At 43.9% G+C, this 17,034-nt stretch overlaps 1 protein-coding gene across 1 annotated transcript in view; it reads left to right on the forward strand.

The window, feature by feature from the left end:
* Positions 1-17,034, forward strand: part of foxp2 (forkhead box P2) — a 97,247-nt gene that overhangs the window by 42,664 nt on the left and 37,549 nt on the right. Inside the window, exon 5 of the mRNA XM_084573480.1 lies at positions 12,590-12,679. Within this exon, the coding sequence (XP_084429606.1) occupies positions 12,590-12,679 (90 nt within the window). The remainder of the gene's footprint in view (positions 1-12,589; positions 12,680-17,034) is intronic.

Raw genomic sequence — 17,034 nt, forward strand, 5'->3', positions numbered from 1 at the left:
CCAGGGAGTTTTCACCCAGCATCAGTTCCCACAAACAAGCCTCAAGCATCTTTCTCTCTCTGCCCTTCACCTGCCTCTCTGGCTGTCTCTTCATACCGTATTTGAGAAGACACACACACACACACACACACACACACACACGTGCGCACACCTAAGATGCAAATCTAGGCTTTGCCCTTGAGCATAATTTAAAGGCCTAATCACCCAGACTGTCCCTTTGGATGGAACAGGGAAGGAGGGAGGGAGGATGGTGTCTCTCATTTGCACCCTTACACAAAGAAGCTCATTAGGTTTATCTTTCAGGCCTGAGATTGCCCCACTCAACTGTGTAAATAAGACACTGGCCCTGGCCTGATGCATCAATCACCTCTCAGGACAGGAGAAAGACCTCCGCTGAAATATGAACGATTTCATAAAGGAGCTCTTTGTTAACCGTCATCGTCTGTGCCAAGATAAGGTTTTTCTGTAAAAGCAGGAGAAGCGTTTGGAAAGCAGTGCGAGCTGTATGTCTTTGTAAAATTATTTCCCCTTTCAGTGAAAAGACAGCGCTTCCCTGGCAATCCTTGTGTCTGACTTATTTACAATGAAAGCCATCCTTCTTTTTATTTCAAGCCTGGCTATCAGCAGACAGTCCCAACAGAGTAGAACATACAGGCCTGTGACATATAGACCTGTAGTTTCCCCCTCTGCGATGACACTAAAGATATAGGATGTGAATGACAGCATAGCTTCTGTTTGCTCACCCTTCCCCAGACAAAACACAGTATTATTCTATTATCTATCTAGACACCACACCACCTCTTCCTCCTGCTCTCCCCTTCTCTGCCTTTTCCCCCCTTCCTTCTTATTCTTCAGCGTCCTCAAACCTGGGCTGTCCATCTATGTTTAAGACACATTACATGTGGCCTTCTGGAATTTACAGTGGCGCTCTCCCAGTAACTCCATTTCGCGCAGGCGTCCCTTGAGAGCGTGGCGAAATGTCAAGCTGCAAGGCTTGAAAGAGAGACGAGGAGAAAGGGACAGTAAGAGCGGGGGAGAGCCAGGGATGGGGAAAGGGAGAAGAGGCAATGAGAGTGAAATCTGCTGGAAATAAACACTTATTGGCATTTCCTCCTCAAGCAGTTAGATGCTGTTGTGAGCAGGTCAAAGGTGAGTCAGGTGGAGATCATACTGTGCAGGATTGTGTGTCTAATGAATCAAATAAAAAGCAGATAGATTAGAAACCACTTATTATATTAGAATATTTAATGGGATAAACGCTTTAAACTGAATCCAGTTGATGTCCTTTAATTTAGGTCTTATGTTTAACCTGACACATTTTTGTCTTTGTAGTGCAGTAACCCAGTGATAAATGACCTGGCCAGGGTTAACCATAACCACCTCTGTGTAAATAAGAGGCAGCCATTCAGTAGCACACACTGTGGCCAAGAGTCCTGTAGTCTCCAGCTAACCTAGTGCAGGCCAGGATCAATGGCCACTTCACAACTCATTTCCTTTTACGCCTCCCTAACTGCCCCGGTCCAGCTCTGGGAAATAAATGGCACTGGATCTATAGGTCCACTCACACAAACACACAGACAGCCATGCATACACACTCATCCATACAAGCACACACTGCTCTGAAGGGACTGAGCAATTGCTCCCGCTCAATACCCTCCACAATAATTTATTTGCAAACTGGCTTGGTGGTGAATGGCGTATCATCTTTCGCGGCCTCACAATCGAAAACAGGCATTCTGTCATTGTTTGTTGCCACTCCCCTGTTGTTGGCTTAAACAGAGTACCAGCCATTAATATGTTGGGGTGGGGTGTTACTGTCACACGCCGTCTGAATACATACATGTAAAAGCCTCTGTTTTCTTCTAATGTGGAGTTAACACCAGAGTGTGTTTGGGGGTTTTGCTTTCCAACGCACAGAAGGTAACGCTTTGCTGGCTGCTTTTTTTTTTTTTCCTGCAAATGGTTCCCTTCCCCCCAAAAAAGGCAAGTGGCTTATAGTCATTTGATAGGCCACGACATCGCTATCCATTTAACAGAGCTTAAAAATCCTACATATGCATATGCCGGGGTGTCTTAAGCTGACAACCAAAAGACAGGATTTGCTAGAAGGCAGCTTTGGAGTGTTGTGAATTTAACAAGCATGTCTAGTATTACAGTTCCTCTCTGCTTTAGTCATGAATAGTAACAAATCAGACTCTGAAACGCATGCCCAACGGTTTGTTGTGTGTACCCCCCTCCCCTTCTCCAACTAATATTAAAATGACTTCAAATCTGGTTAAGAAGATGACTAGCAAGAAGAAGTAGCATCTTTAATGTCACCGGTGCCTTCCTCCTCTAAGGCTCTCTGCTAACAGATTCCAGGTATCATCACAGTTTTTTCTTTTTGCGTTACACTTGTTAACACTCTCTGCTGCTCCGATTACCTTCATCCCTGACCCATTTTTGAATATATAAATGGCTCTATCCTACTCCCAAGTTGTTTGTAGTTGTAACACTACCAGCCTGCAAAAGAGGGATGCTCTTTACGCATTGCCTCCAAACACCGTATACATATGTAAGAGAGCCAGCCGGGCTCTCAGCCCTCTCTTCTCTTCACAGCTTTTCATACAAATGCAGTAAATAAGCTCAGGCCGTGGGGAATTGAAGGCTCCAAACAGACAAACTGACTGACATGTCACTTAGCGCTGGCTTTGGCTCTCTTCACTGCAGGCTTTAGAGCCGAAGCTGAGGGTTTTAAAGTGTATCAGCCAAGGTCAGGTCTTCACTTTGAAAGCAAAAGTGAACTGTATCATTCACAACTTTATAACAATGCCAAACAATTTTATTTGCTGTATTGTGAATGCCGGCAAATCTAGTAAACAGACATATATTAAGTCGGGAGAGGTGATTTGTGGAAGAAAATCCACTTACAATTGAGTCCACTGGGAGGGTAAACGGAACATTTGTTTTGGGCAGATACAGGGAATAAGATGTACTCTAGCCTGAGGTTAATGATGGAAGTCACACTAGGAATCCTTTGCAGCAGAGATAGACAGGCCCGCCTCTCTCCAGCCTATGTTACCGCTCAAACAGCCTGCCATTCCTCATCAAGACCTAACCACTGCTTATTTACCCACACTGGGGACTTAACTCGCACGAATTGATCAGTGATAGCACTGGAAAGCTGCTTGTTCCACCCTGATAAAAATGACGCCCATGAGCATATGCAGAACATGCTTTGTGGGCGAGGCGCGGCACTTCAAGCTTGAGTAGACACTAAGCTGATATTGGTTTCACGCTTGAGTCCGTAGTGCAAAATCTTCCAATGGAAACCAGGAGATTTGATTGTTTCTGCATATGCATTTATCAGAAGTTTACATGATAAATATACATTAGCCTGGTGGCTTGGCCATGCGTGGTATTGTTTCTGTGATACTATTCTTCTTCTTCGTGCATTCCTTTTCACCTGTTTGGACTTCATCATCCAATTCACCGTGAACCTGATAATCCTAATTTACACAAAACTTCAAATGGATTTGTTGGAGTTTTTCTTTTCTTTTTTTCCCCTTTTCCTTCGTTAGCCTTCCCCAGAATTTCTGTCATAGCCAGGAGACACTCCGTAAGAAGGTTTTAAATGTGTGAAGAGAGCATTTCTCCCAAAGTCACTGGAAACTGTTTAGTAGTTTCTTTTCTCTCAGTACCATCACACAGTTTAGACTCTGAAGTTCTCTGGAGTTATCCCCATCCGCCTCTTGGCACAGTACTTACTTCATTTTGTAACGCCTTTATCACGGTCCTAAAATATATGTCGTTTATCTTTCATACAAATTTCAACCATAGGTTTTATTTTTTAATAACCTCAGTAATTGTTCTGTCCTTGCATGGGGTGCTGTGAAGGGAGTGATCATGCTTTTGGCACATTTATCAAAGCCCACGAATAAAAAAAAGAAGAAAAAAAATGCAGAAGGGAGGCCCTTTTCTCACATAGCCGGACTAAGTGTGCGACAGAGTGATAAATTTTCTTGTTAGGAGAAATTACATCCACTAACTTGAGCTACTTCAGCATGAAATTGAAAAAGAAGCATTTCTTGTGAATTTCCATTCTTGATTCAATGAAAGATGTAGATTAGCCTTTTGGAAAAGGGCGGGCGCAAGAATGAAACCAGAGGAGTATGATTCTGCTCACGCTTGCTTGTTCTCAGAAGCGTGATATAGGATGCTGTTGGAAAAGTCTTTGTTTATGGAAGGAGGACTCGGTCAGGCTGGTGGCAGATTAAAGAAAAAAAGGGTTTAACATCTCTCTTGTGTACGTGTGTGGTATACATTCATATACATTAGGCATTTTTACACTTATTTTTTTTAAAACTCTCTTTTTGTCTACCTTTCCCCCAGTCACACTCTGTGCACATGATCGCTCGCTTTTTCTATCACTTTCTTGTCACACACACACAAACACATCCATGCATGCACACAAAAACATATTTCACCAGTCCCGGCTCAGTATAGTAGCCTCTTGTGTTGTGGGTGGTGGTGGGGGGGGTAGACTGCTGATTGATAGACGCTGGGTGTCAGAGTGGAAGGAAGATAACTATATCTTCTGCTGCTCACTTAAAGGTCAAACACACATTCCTGTAATTGGAATATTCACAGGACGACCACCAAGGTACAATGAAGAGGGGAGACATGAAAGGGAGAAAGAAAAGAAAGTGTGTTACATAAGTAAAGAGAGAGATTCATTAAAGGGGTTGATCATCATCCTTAATGAAGAACGGTCCTCACTGAGGAGACTGTGGGCTAATGTTGAGACAAAGAAGCTACGTAAACTTGTGAATACTATGTTTCTAGAGTTTTCTACCCTTGGTAAAAATTGAAAACTTCTAATTTTGTTGTTTGTACAGGTGAGGGTGAGTTCATTTCCAGCTAAGGTCAGGGTGCTCTCTCATCGACCCCAGAAGAGGGTAACACTTAGACTCAACACTTAACCTGATCACTGCAGGATGAGACAGACACACACTATTGACCTGCAACAGCAGAGCCTCCCAAGATGGGTTGCACTCAAGCGACATGCAGGCTTGGGTTGCTTGCATCAATGAACGTCCACGACCAAACAGGGAGGACTCTTTATAGACAATTCTTTTCTCTAATGATTGTTTTGTGTAGGGGTTTATGTGGGTGCATCTTTATCAGAGATTTAATTGAAGGTAAATGCACCTAAATGCAGTTTACCTGCTCAGGATGTAGGAGCTGAGATGAGCTAGGGTTTACCCAACCTTTTATTTACCACTATGGCCCCGGCATGTGTGTGTTGTGTACAGTGCCAATATGTCAACACATTCAGCTTTCTGCAGCTTCCACTGGTATGTTTATTTTGCTCAAAACTGTAAAAATCTGATTGTTAGCCACCCCTGGCCATTTATTTGGAGTGGGAGCTTCTTAGTGAAGCCTTGTCATCAAAGACAGGCAACTTCCTTTTATGACTTCCAGTAAGAATGACTAAAAAATACCTTGTTTGCTCTGTGAGTTGCTACCGGAGGCAGCATACATGCAACATGTTCTGGATAATCAGCATACTGCTTATAAAGTCCATGCAGTTGTTTCCATAGTTCCTATTTTTTCCACTGGGCTCAGCGCTTTTTCAAATGAACTATAGTTGGCCTGAATGCAACATTTCATATCAGGTATTCATCCAGCTGTGTGACCTCCACTTGCCTGGAACTGTGAAAAGTAGAGGGGTCATAATCACCTGAAGAAGAAATCGTTCGCTTCAGGAGAGACGAGAAATGTTACGTGGGAAAAATAAAAAAGACCATACCGGCTTCGCTTTTGCAAAGACTTGACCTCGTGCGCGCACATTATCTCAAACAAACACACACGCACACACACCTCTGTCTTGTTCCACCCACACAAATACCCTCTCCTCTTGCCTCTCTGTCTTTCCCTATTTTTCTTCCTCTCTGTTTCTTTGTGATAGTATATTGTGGAGGTTTGCAGTTGTCAGCCTCTAAAGGACTTCCCTTGGAGCAGCAGTAGATAAAGACCCTTGCTGAATTGTCCTGCTGTCATCTTATCTAAATGGAGCCGTACAGCACGGGTCAAAGTAAAGATTCTGCCGAAGCCACCAGCAGAGACAGAGAGCAATGGAAGTATGTAGCTACATCGTGGGGGTAAATTGAGTCTTGTAAGTGATGAAGCGTAGAAGAGAGCTTTGAGACAATGGGCAGAAGAATGTCTGAAGAACAGAACTAGTTACATATTATTATGGAAATTATAATGGCTTTTATGGTTTTATAATTTATTTTGACATCTTTTACTGCAGCAGATTTGGTGATTTTCTGTTCAATTGCAGCTTATAGCTTAAAAAAACATCTTCCCCCTTGCTAGAACATATATATCATAGCATTTGCACAGAATATCCATGGTGAAAACGGCAGCAGGAGGAGGGGTGTTGCAGTGAACGACAGCGGGCCGTGCTCTCTGTTATTGCTGGCGCGGCCTCCCAGCGTCTCAGCAGACACATACATATCGGCGCATATGCACTCTTCAACTCTCAGACATAAACACTTTATCTGTGATGGGCAAACCAGACCCACGTTTTGTCTTTGTTAGTGGAAAAATAAGTGTGAGGTTACACAATGGGGCTCGACACCCCCCCCCCTCACCGGAGCCCCTCCTACCACCTCTCCCCTACACAAGCTTTCTTCCTGGGGTAGGAGCGAGCAAATTCATCTCGTCAATCCTCCCGGGACGGTGTAGCTATGCAGCTCTGTTTACTGTGGTAGAAAGTTAATATAAATTTTCATCAGTGGGAGAAGTTTACACATACGATTCTATTTGTCCTTCATTATTAGCACCTGAGTCTGGGGCTGGGTAGGCATAATTGTCTACAGACGCAGGCCAAATAGATGCAAGGGAAAGGCAAATAAGCACACCCCAAAATAATTTGATGCTTGTGTGTTACAATCCTCCACCCAAGGAATTCTTAATCTAGAGAATCAATAAACAAGAGGTGAGAGGGGTGGGGGAGAGAGGGGGAAGGAAGAAAAGATGAGAGGGAGAAATGAATAATGTGATATGAGCGTATGGAGAGAGCGTGAAGGAGGGGACGGAGCCGTGCAGCAAAGAGGTGGCAAGTGGTTGAACAGCCATACGTTCCAAATGCCAATTACCCACTTTAGAAATCAGAGTTTAACACAAAAAAAGAGCATAAGATAGTGTTTATTTGCATTTCTGGCTGAGGAATTTTGAATGTGGAGACAGGGGAAGCTGAAGTAGCTGAAAATACTAGAGATAGAGATAACAGAGTGGGACACAGAAGCCCATTGTTCTGCCGGATAGCTTTACCTCCGTCCTGAGGCCCAGGCAGATTCTCCATGGACCTCTCCCTCCCTTTCTCTCTCTCCGTCCATTTTTTCACTTCAGACTGTTGATTTATTGAGTCATACATTAAAATGCTCATTACTCCTACATACTTTCCATATTCTCCTCTTTTTTCTCTTGTTCTTTCTCGTGAAAACACTGTCTGAGAAATCACCCATGGATTTTTTTTTTTTTTTTGTTGCTGTAACTTAAGACAGTATTATGGCTTGCCTAGCAGTTATTCAAGATCATCCAGATTTGGTCAAATGGGGGAGTTGTTTACCACTTGTTTGTCTTGTAAGTGTTTACTCCCCCTGATGCATCACCTCTCCATACTGCTATCTGTGTCTGCAGACAAAAGAATCATTTTTATTTTATTTGACTGAACCCAGGTGTGTATTGTGCTCTCTGTGGGCTTTGCGGAGGCGATAAGGGAACTGCATCTGGAGCTATTGTTGAGGCACCAAGACGTCATAGCCAGTTCTGACCTTTATGAAAGGATAGGAGTCTTTCTGCTCATGTGGCTCAGCTACTTAAGGTGAATGGGATCAGTATCATCCTTATATTATATAGCTTATACACATCAGGCGCAAAAATGGTAGCAACTATCAGTGTTAGGACGACACGACTGTCCAGGTGTTTCATCTTCTAGAGAAGAAGTCTCTACCATGCTTATGGTAACCATTGCCCAGGCTGTGGTTACCAAGGTAACCTTCTGGTATATTTACCACTCCCATATGTCTTGGACAAAACTAGCACCCCCAAAAGATGAGAAAATCCTGTAAGCACCTTCCGATACTCCGAGCCTGCTATCACCAGGGTGAATTTGGGGTAGGAACCAAAGTTGTGGGGTGGTGTAAGATATTTGTTCAGCTTGCTACCTGTCCACCCTCTTACAACAATATGCAGCCTTGCTTATTCACGCCAAACTGGTTGATGTGTTTACACCTAACTCACCTTGTCATTTCAAAAGTTTGCTTCACTTTTCCTTGAATATTTGGCCACCGTTTGATCTACGTGAAGCAAAAAGAGAGAGGAGCAGCCACTTGATTTCACCAACTCAGGCCCTACTTTTGCATTCAGACATTGTATGGGACATCTTATCCTGCTCCCGTTTCTCTTCTCATTTGTCTATCCTCTCCAGCCAGCCCCTCCAAATCCGTATCCATCCATCCATCTGCCCTGAATCCACTTATATAAGGAGATAGGGTGTAAATATTTTGGTGTGGAGTGTCAGTGCATATCTTCCCCGCCAGCGGCCCGCCAGCCTCAGTCCAATCAGCCATGTTTGTTTGTTCAGCTTAAACTGTTTGTGCCTTGTTTTCCATGGCATGCGACTCCCTCCAGCTTGATAAAGAGTCACACTTTTTCTTTTCCTCACCCCCCTCCCCTTCCTCCCCCTCCCCCTTCTGTCTGTGTTTCCTGGAAGATAGATAAGCCTTGTGGTGCAGTGCTGTGTGTGTACATATGTGTGTGCTTATGCATCAAGAGTGTGTGAGAGTTGTCAAAGCTGTCAGCATGACTGGAGCGTGTTCTGGCCGACAGCCTAGTGTTGAACAGCAGCCCTTTACTCCCTACAACAAACACACACTCATGCATACACACAAAACATCTGTTCTGCACACCACAGAACTGCTGTGTGATCATGATGCAACCGCATTTCTCACTGATCAACGATTGATACGCCGCGTTTACAGCTGCTTTCTGGAACATGCTGTAGGGGCCGCGGTGCTGCGAAGGCGTACCTGTTGAGGGCAGCCTGTTTCACACCTGTGTCATCATTCCAATATCAGCCGTATCCCCTAATAACAACAACTCCCAGCGTGAGCCAGGAAGTGATCTGCACTGTCCAAACACAATGTCACAGCCCCTCAAATATATCCAATTCCGATGTCATGGCTGCATATCGTGCAGTCTCCAGGTGGATTTGAAAGACTGACATTCTTAGCGGATAGCTTATTTCTTTCTCACACCTCCCCACCACCACCTCCTCCACCACCACCACCACCACAAGCAATAAGCAATCTGGAGATTTGTAATGGTTTGGGCCCAGTTTTGCAGGGCCTGCTAATGTATTTCATGCTTGTTTAAGATCTTTGCATGCTCCTTACAAAGGTGCATTGTGTTAGGTGTTGCTTATTACCCTGTTCTGTATAGAAGTACAGTTTTGTATAGCGCTATGGAGGATTGTGGGAGGTGATGGGTGAATGGATGCTTGATATGTTTTTTTTTCTCCCTCTCTCTGTCAGTCTCTTCTCACTCTCTCCTTTTTCTGCCTCTCCAGTGATCTCTCTGCATGCCTATTAATGTAGGAGAGGAATGCCTGTGTAAACATTCTTGTTTCTCAGTCCGTTTCGCATAATAGTTGCCTGTATCGCCTTTCTCCTGACCTCACTATCTGAAACCAATTACACCAGATCCATTTGGGCTGAATCTTATTTTCATAAGGATCCCCGTGTCGCGGTCTTGGTCGCTCTGTGTTATTTTCCCCCCTCTTATTTTTTTTTTTTTCCTCTTTTCCAACCTCAGTGATGGATATCAACATCAAATATGCCTCTGAGTGCCTTGTTATTTATATAGCAGGGCCTGCTTCTTTTTCTCCCCTCTCTCTCTCTATCCCTCTCTCCGTCTGGCTCGCTCTCTCCTCCCGAAGAATGTGTCACATTGTGCTGTTTATACAATGTGTGCATTAATAGACTTGGGGATGTCATTTTTTCGTGCATAGCAACCCAGGTTAAATAGGCGTCCGCTCTCGTCTGTGTTTTTGTCCGCTCTTCACCAAACTTTTGATGACTTTCCTTGGCATTTGGTGCTTTTTTGTGCTTCGAGAATGGGCTCCAGCTTACCATCGCTGTGGAGTGGGAAGTGGGTGGCGCAAATTGGTGCTTTTTACTGTAATGGCTGAATACTCTGAGCTAGTGAAAGTGAGGGGACAGGACTTTTTTTTTTTTTTATTATTATTCCTCCTCCTTTACTTTTCCACACCATCACAGACTCTCCGAAACAAAGGACTCACCCTACTTCCACAGGAGAGGTGACAGACAGTTTCAGACTTGACAAACCACTCTGGAAAAGTTTGGCCGGTGTTGATAAGGTCCGTGTTATGTTTGGAGGAGTGCTCTTTATGCAGTCTGAGCAGACTTCTTTTTTCTAATAAGCCCAGTGTAGCTGATCTCTTCTCTGCTGCCTCACCCCTCCGCGTCACCTCTCATGCCTGCACCTCCCTCGATATTTACTTGGCATGGATATTGGAAGTGCAGTTAAAAACATCCCTCTTTTTTTCGTACTCTTGACCGTGTAATATATCGAGTGGCTCTCTTGACTTTGGGTATAACACGGCGAGTCATTATTGATCCACACATGGATAAACATTTCCCCCTGACAGCTACCTTGAGCCGCACTCATCAAGCAGCCTTCCCTCTAACTACTGTGTGCAGGACTCAATAAGCCTTATAATTACTTTGATTCACCAATCATGGTGAGATTAATTAGGCCCTGTGTTTTAATTAGCGGAGTGATTGGCTGCATTCAAGGAGTTTGCGTTGTCTTTTAAAAGGAAGCCAGCGACGTTTGATTTCCCAGTCCTTTCAAACAACAAAACTTTATGTGCTTTTCTGGCGCAGGTGTTGATGTGTGCTTTCGTGACTGTTCTGAAGAAAGGCTCGGCTTACAGATGTCACACACACACACGCGCATATAAAGCAGTGGCGACTAGGCTCCTCTTACCAAAGGAGACAGATCAATGCAGTTAGGACTCAGTGCCAGTCTAATGTGTTTGTTTACTCTAGTTCAGAAAGCCTGGCTCCTCCTGAGCAGCCAGACAGACCCCCTCCTCCTCCACACCACTTCTCCAAGCACCCCCCTCCAGTTCTGTCTTTTCATAATTGATCAGGGGGGTGGCTGCGTTCCCTGAGGGGTTAAGACATGGCAACTTTTTTCTCTCCTCCCTCTCATTTTTTTTCTACTGCCTCTCTCTCCTGTCTTCTCCTCTTGTTTGCTCAGGATCTCAATGTACTAGTTCAAACATTGTTCCCACCAGCTGGCAGAGCTGCGCCATATGCACGCCCTGTCAAGGCAGCTGTTGTCATGGATACTGGCAAGCACCGGAAAATAAAATGAGCACCCCCGATTCCAGAGGAAGTGTCACTCTCCAATTTTTTTCATACTTCTTGCTTCTCCTCCTACTCGTCCCCTTCTTTTTTCATCAAAACACCTGTGAAGTTGTTGTGTTGTGTGTGCGTGAGTGCATACTTGTTTTTTTTCTCCCCCCCCTTGTTCAGGCTCGTGGGCCTGAACAATACAAGTTGTGTGGAGCAGCAGCAGCAGCAGCAGTAGTAGTTGCAGCTGTGCACAATGTTCTTTACTGCCAGACTCTTTCATCCACGCGCTCTTGAAGAATCGGAGTGAAGCTGCTAGCCCAGCTGCCACCGTACCTGTGAAGCCGGAGCTTGCTCGTCACACACATTCAGTACACACAGCCACGGCGAGGGGAGGGGGACTCTGGAGAAATAAATTACTCCACATCCCACAGCCTCTCTGATTCTTATCATATCGATGTCTGGTAAACACATGAAAAGGTGTTAATGACAAATTTTACAATTTACAAATACGGCGTTTTCTAATTTTTCATGTCATGTGTAAACATTTCACCAGGCAGGGAAAGGTCTCTCTTTCTGAACCGATCTATTCATCTCTCTATCTATTACCCATCCTCTGCGCGTAAGCACGCTTAATGCATAGTGTTAAACCTGGGCTGCTAGTTAATTCACTCCAAATGTAATCTGATGTTGATTTTGTCAACTTTAATTACAGCTCCGAGGGACACTTCACATGGTGCTGCCTCTACTTCAAATTGATATTATGAATATGCAAATGTGGCAGTAATTTGCAGAGAGAAGTGGGTATTTCAGTTGAGCACACACTAGACAGGTCAATTCTACTCTGCCTTTTTTTTATTTTTTTTTTCGAGCCATCGCCCCCTCCGCCCTCTTCTTCTTCGCTCTAGACAAACTGTATTTATCCTTTATCACAGCTCTGTGAATTGTTACTAAAACACATCTCCGCATCAGAACGAACCAGGTGATATGCGACGGGGGTTTTCATTCAAAGTTGTCCGTGAAAATTTGAATTATCCCTGCTGTCAGCTCTGGGAAATCTAATAGTTTATTTTGCCTCCTCCTTCCCACCGCGTCTTTCTTTCTCCTTTTTTTTTTTTTTCACACCATCTTTTGTCTTGTGTTCTTTTTCTTCCCAGGCACTACAAGCAGCGAGGCAATTACTCTTGCAGCAGCCAGGCAGTGGCCTGAAATCTCCAAAGAGCCAGGACAAGCAGCGTCCACTGCAGGTAAAGCAGCTCCCCGTCTAATCTCTTAAGTCCATCCATAATACATGCTTCTCCGAAAAGAAGATTTCCTCTGTTCCACAAAGTGTGTTTGATTTGCAATCCTCCGACCTGTCATTGGAATCTTAAAGCTGGACAAGCCAAGTCCCCAGGAAGCTAAGCGTCACGTAGAGAAACACAACAGAGGCAAATCTCGGAGAGCAAAGTTTCCTCAATTTGCAACATTTAATGGTGTAAAAATTAGGTTATATAGTAGGATGACAAATTGGAGGTCATCTTTGATCTTTGATCGCTTTTCTGCATTAGATCCATAGTGTCGTTGACACAGGAATATCCAGAGGTTAGTTATTATTTGAAAGACATGTCAGCCCGACTAGTGGGTTACACAGACAGCTAATTTTAACCGCCTGTCATTTCCACCCCTCAGCGCTAATTTACCTTATTGATTCATAGAGCTGTCTATTTCTGTTGTCAGTGATTGGAAAAGGTCACACTTCTTGTACACATGACGCACACGCTCAAACAGTTTCACGCCAGCACCCCACTCGCACGCACATTAACACATTGCCTGCAATTCTCTTTCTTACCCCCTATTAAGATTTTTCTCCGTACCTTCTGCTTGTTTAAGTCAACAAGACAGTTAGTTGGTTTTTCTGCTTCAAATTACGTAAGGCCCCCTTGACATCTGCTCCGTGTTTTTATTCCAAGTATATATATTTTTTTCTTTTGATTTATTTTTAGCCGTTTGAAATTGAAGTGTGGGAGTTTGTGCCCTCCACTCGGCTAATAAGTACTATCAAGGAGCAATGGTTTACCTCATTAGGAGCACTGTGCATTTCATTAATGACAGGGAAATTGGCGTTAACCTCACCCGTTGATATTTTCACAGAGTCTAACAATGGCGACACCTTCAATTGGAGTCACACCCCTGTGTACCTAATTACGCGCTAGTGAAGAGATAAGGTTGGCAAAGGCTCAGTCGTGCTCCTGCTTTAAATATTTCAACTCGGACTCATCAGGAGCGTTAATATTATCAGTCAAGTTCTACATACATTTGAGGGCTGTTTTTACTTGTTTAGCTGCGGCAAAATAAAGAATTATTCATTAAACATAAGCTCTCTGTAGCTTATTGTCCTGTGTTTGAAGATCTGTACGCCAAATAGATTCAAACAAATGGGATCTTGATCTACAAATGCCTGCATAGTCACCGAGTACAATACATAGCATGAAGAACAATATTGAATGAGAGCTGTGTGGGTGCGCGATAACCGTCGGCCCATGTCCAAGCACCCTGCCTCTAATAACACCAGCAGATGGTAAATATTGAATATTTACATTTGCTTACTCCATCCTTGCCTTACCGACGATATGAATCAATATGAATCAGAGGGCCTGCCGATCGGCCCGTCCTCAGCTCCCAACTAATCCATTTGTTGATCCAGCTTTTATTAACATCCTCACCTCTTTGTTCCAAAAAGTCTCCATGCAGGGTGTCGTTGGAGAGGCACTGCTGACACTTACACACACACGTCTGCTAACGGTGCATCCGGCTTCATTTTTACAGTGAGATAGAAAGGCTGCCGCGCGCCCTTGAATCCACTCATTTCAAATGACATTTTAACCGAAATACTCTATTGTGCAAATATCAGTATAAAAGCAGCAGAAACTCTTACTTGATTAAAACTCCTTTTTTTCTGTTTATTATTGTTTTTCTTTCCTCTTGTCAGTACACTATTTTTTTTCTCCGTCTTGAGGGAGTTTACCCAATAAAGCTGCGTTATTTACTTGGATTATGAGGCCACAGTGCGTGCAACAGTGCAGTATTTTATTAGCTTCACAGCTAGATAAGAGTCAATGGCAATCAAGCTGCATGTTTTCCACCAGAGGAATCACGCGGATTGATCCCCTTGTATGATTAGTGCATTAGAAAGTGGGAAAAGGATTAATATTACCATGACATCCTGCTTATGGCAGAGATACTGATAAATCCTCTGCCAGTCTTTTTTTCCTCTTGTTCTCCATCTTTGGTATTTAAGAGCGAGAAATGATCCATAGATCATGGCATGTAAATTATTTAGTACACAAGCATCTAAGTGCCTCAGCTTGCAGTTTTAATTACTCGTATTAGCGGCTAAAGGCTCTCGCCTGACTAATTCTATCCGCTTGCTCATCGCTGCTTCTCAGGAGTTGATGATGCGGAGGCAGCTCTGGCATTAACATGCACGCACGCTCACATGTTTAAAGAAAAAACAGTCCCGCAAACACACATACAAACACACGCACACAAGCTGCTTTTCCACATTTGCGTAATGTGACAGGTCTATTATTACACAGTAAGCCCACGGGAGCACTCAATAAACACCTATTTCTTCCTGTAAATCCCCCTGCCTCCGCCATGCTGCTTACACGGCTCTCCCAAGGCACACAACACCCTCTCGTCTCTGCTCCATTCTCCTCTGCTCCTCTCTCCCCTCGCTCTCCTCTTCTCTGTGGCAATATCCCCCTTCTGAAAGGCATTTATACACTGACATTTGGAATACAAATAAAGAAACGCGGACAAGGAGAGGCGGAGAGGATTACAGAGGCCTATGAATCTGACAGTTGTTTCGCTCATGCTCGCACGTACATAATACAGCTACACACAGCTCGCGCTCATGCACAAACACAAGCACAATGACAGTTACTTAAAGTTTTACATTGCAGGAAAGTGACTTTGTGCAAACTGTGTTTGTTAGTGGCTCCATTGATCGTTATTGATAAGGAACAGAGCAGAGCTGGACTCAGCTACTCTGTCTACTTAAAGTTTCTTTGAAGTGGGATTGAATGAGAGTCAGTGTATTACATACAATACATGGTGGTCCGCAAACCTAAAGTTTAGAGAAGCAAACAGGCGTACTTGCATAGAAGCCAAGTAATAAACTGCGGTGGACGCGTCAACAGCAAACCATCTGAAGCAAAGCCCACTCAAAATAACCAATATCAGTTTAAACGTACGCTACATTTAGAATGTTTTCTCTTCTTTACTTTGCTGTCAACCAATTCAGACCAACTCCATTGACAGAAACAGTAGTTTTACTCTCCAGAACACAGAGGTTGTTGGTATGACTGGTATAGCAAAGTGTTAAAATAAACAAATAAACAAACTAATCGATCAAATCAGTGGTAGATTAGCCACTCCCATGTTTTGCAAGGTAAAATGTTTTGTCAGTGGACTGTGGTAGCTTTGAACGGAGCATAGATTGATAATGACGGCTTCAGTTCTCCATTGGAAAAGGATGTCTAACGTCCAACCGCCATCTCCTGTAGGTATTACACTGACTATTCAGTACCCTCAAACATCCCCACTTAAAAATAATACAAACTACTATCTGTTAGACGCCTGGGTTTAATGATTGAAGAGCTGCTGGAACATAAACCAGAACAGGTGGTAGTCATCCAAAAAGAATCAAACACAACCAGCTACTTTACCACACCTCCTTCTAACATGTCACCTGGAGGGTCCCACTGTGACACAGCCACCACCTCTATATGTCAGAGGGCACGTATAAAACAGCTAGAATGACCATCTGACCCTGCACTGAGAGTGTGCTAGATGGGGGGCTTGACAGTGTGAAGCTACCCTCTCACCCCTCCTCCCAGTAGTTAACGTCCAATTCTAAATCATGCAAAACCTGCGAGCTCGCCCGTAGCAAGTGTTGCAAGTGCTGCTCTGCCCCTTTCACACCGTCAAGCTGTGAATACCTTTTTACAAGACTAATAACCACAGCCCCCCCCATCTGTGCACTGCTCAGTTCCAAGTATGAATGAAAATATTTAAGTTTTTTTTTTTTTTTTATGGTTGGTTTGTGGATCGCGAGAGATGTTGGTTTAGTCGCGTTTCCTGTAAATTTTCAGCTTTCTTCCCAGACCGATCAGACTAGCTGTGGGCACTGGGCCGTCCTAGGAAGTGTCACACTCTTAAAGGTCAGGTCCACGCGTTTCAACTCGGAGCCGGCGTCATTTCAATAGCCGCACTCATCTGCTTATTGGCTTTCATCTGGAACACACAAACGTAGATGCAGGGAAAAGGGCTGTGACGCTAGGCTTCAGTATAGGTTAGCTGACTCCGGTGTGCATGGCTAAAGGATGCTGGTTCACATTTACATTTATGAATATATCTTTCCACTGTATCCCCTCTGGTTGGATCTGAAAATAGAGAAAAAAATTATCACAGCAAAGGGAAAAAAGAGTGGGGGAAAATATTATGTTATTCATGAGGAAAACTTCTGTTGACTCTGAGAGAGAGGGAGAGAGAGAGAGAAACGTCAGCACATTTTAAGTCAAACACCCTTGGTTACTGCTTTTGTAACCAGAAAACA

The sequence above is a fragment of the Chelon labrosus genome, assembly GCF_963514085.1.
Source record: "Chelon labrosus genome assembly, chromosome: 23".
In the NCBI taxonomy this organism is placed as follows: domain Eukaryota; kingdom Metazoa; phylum Chordata; class Actinopteri; order Mugiliformes; family Mugilidae; genus Chelon; species Chelon labrosus.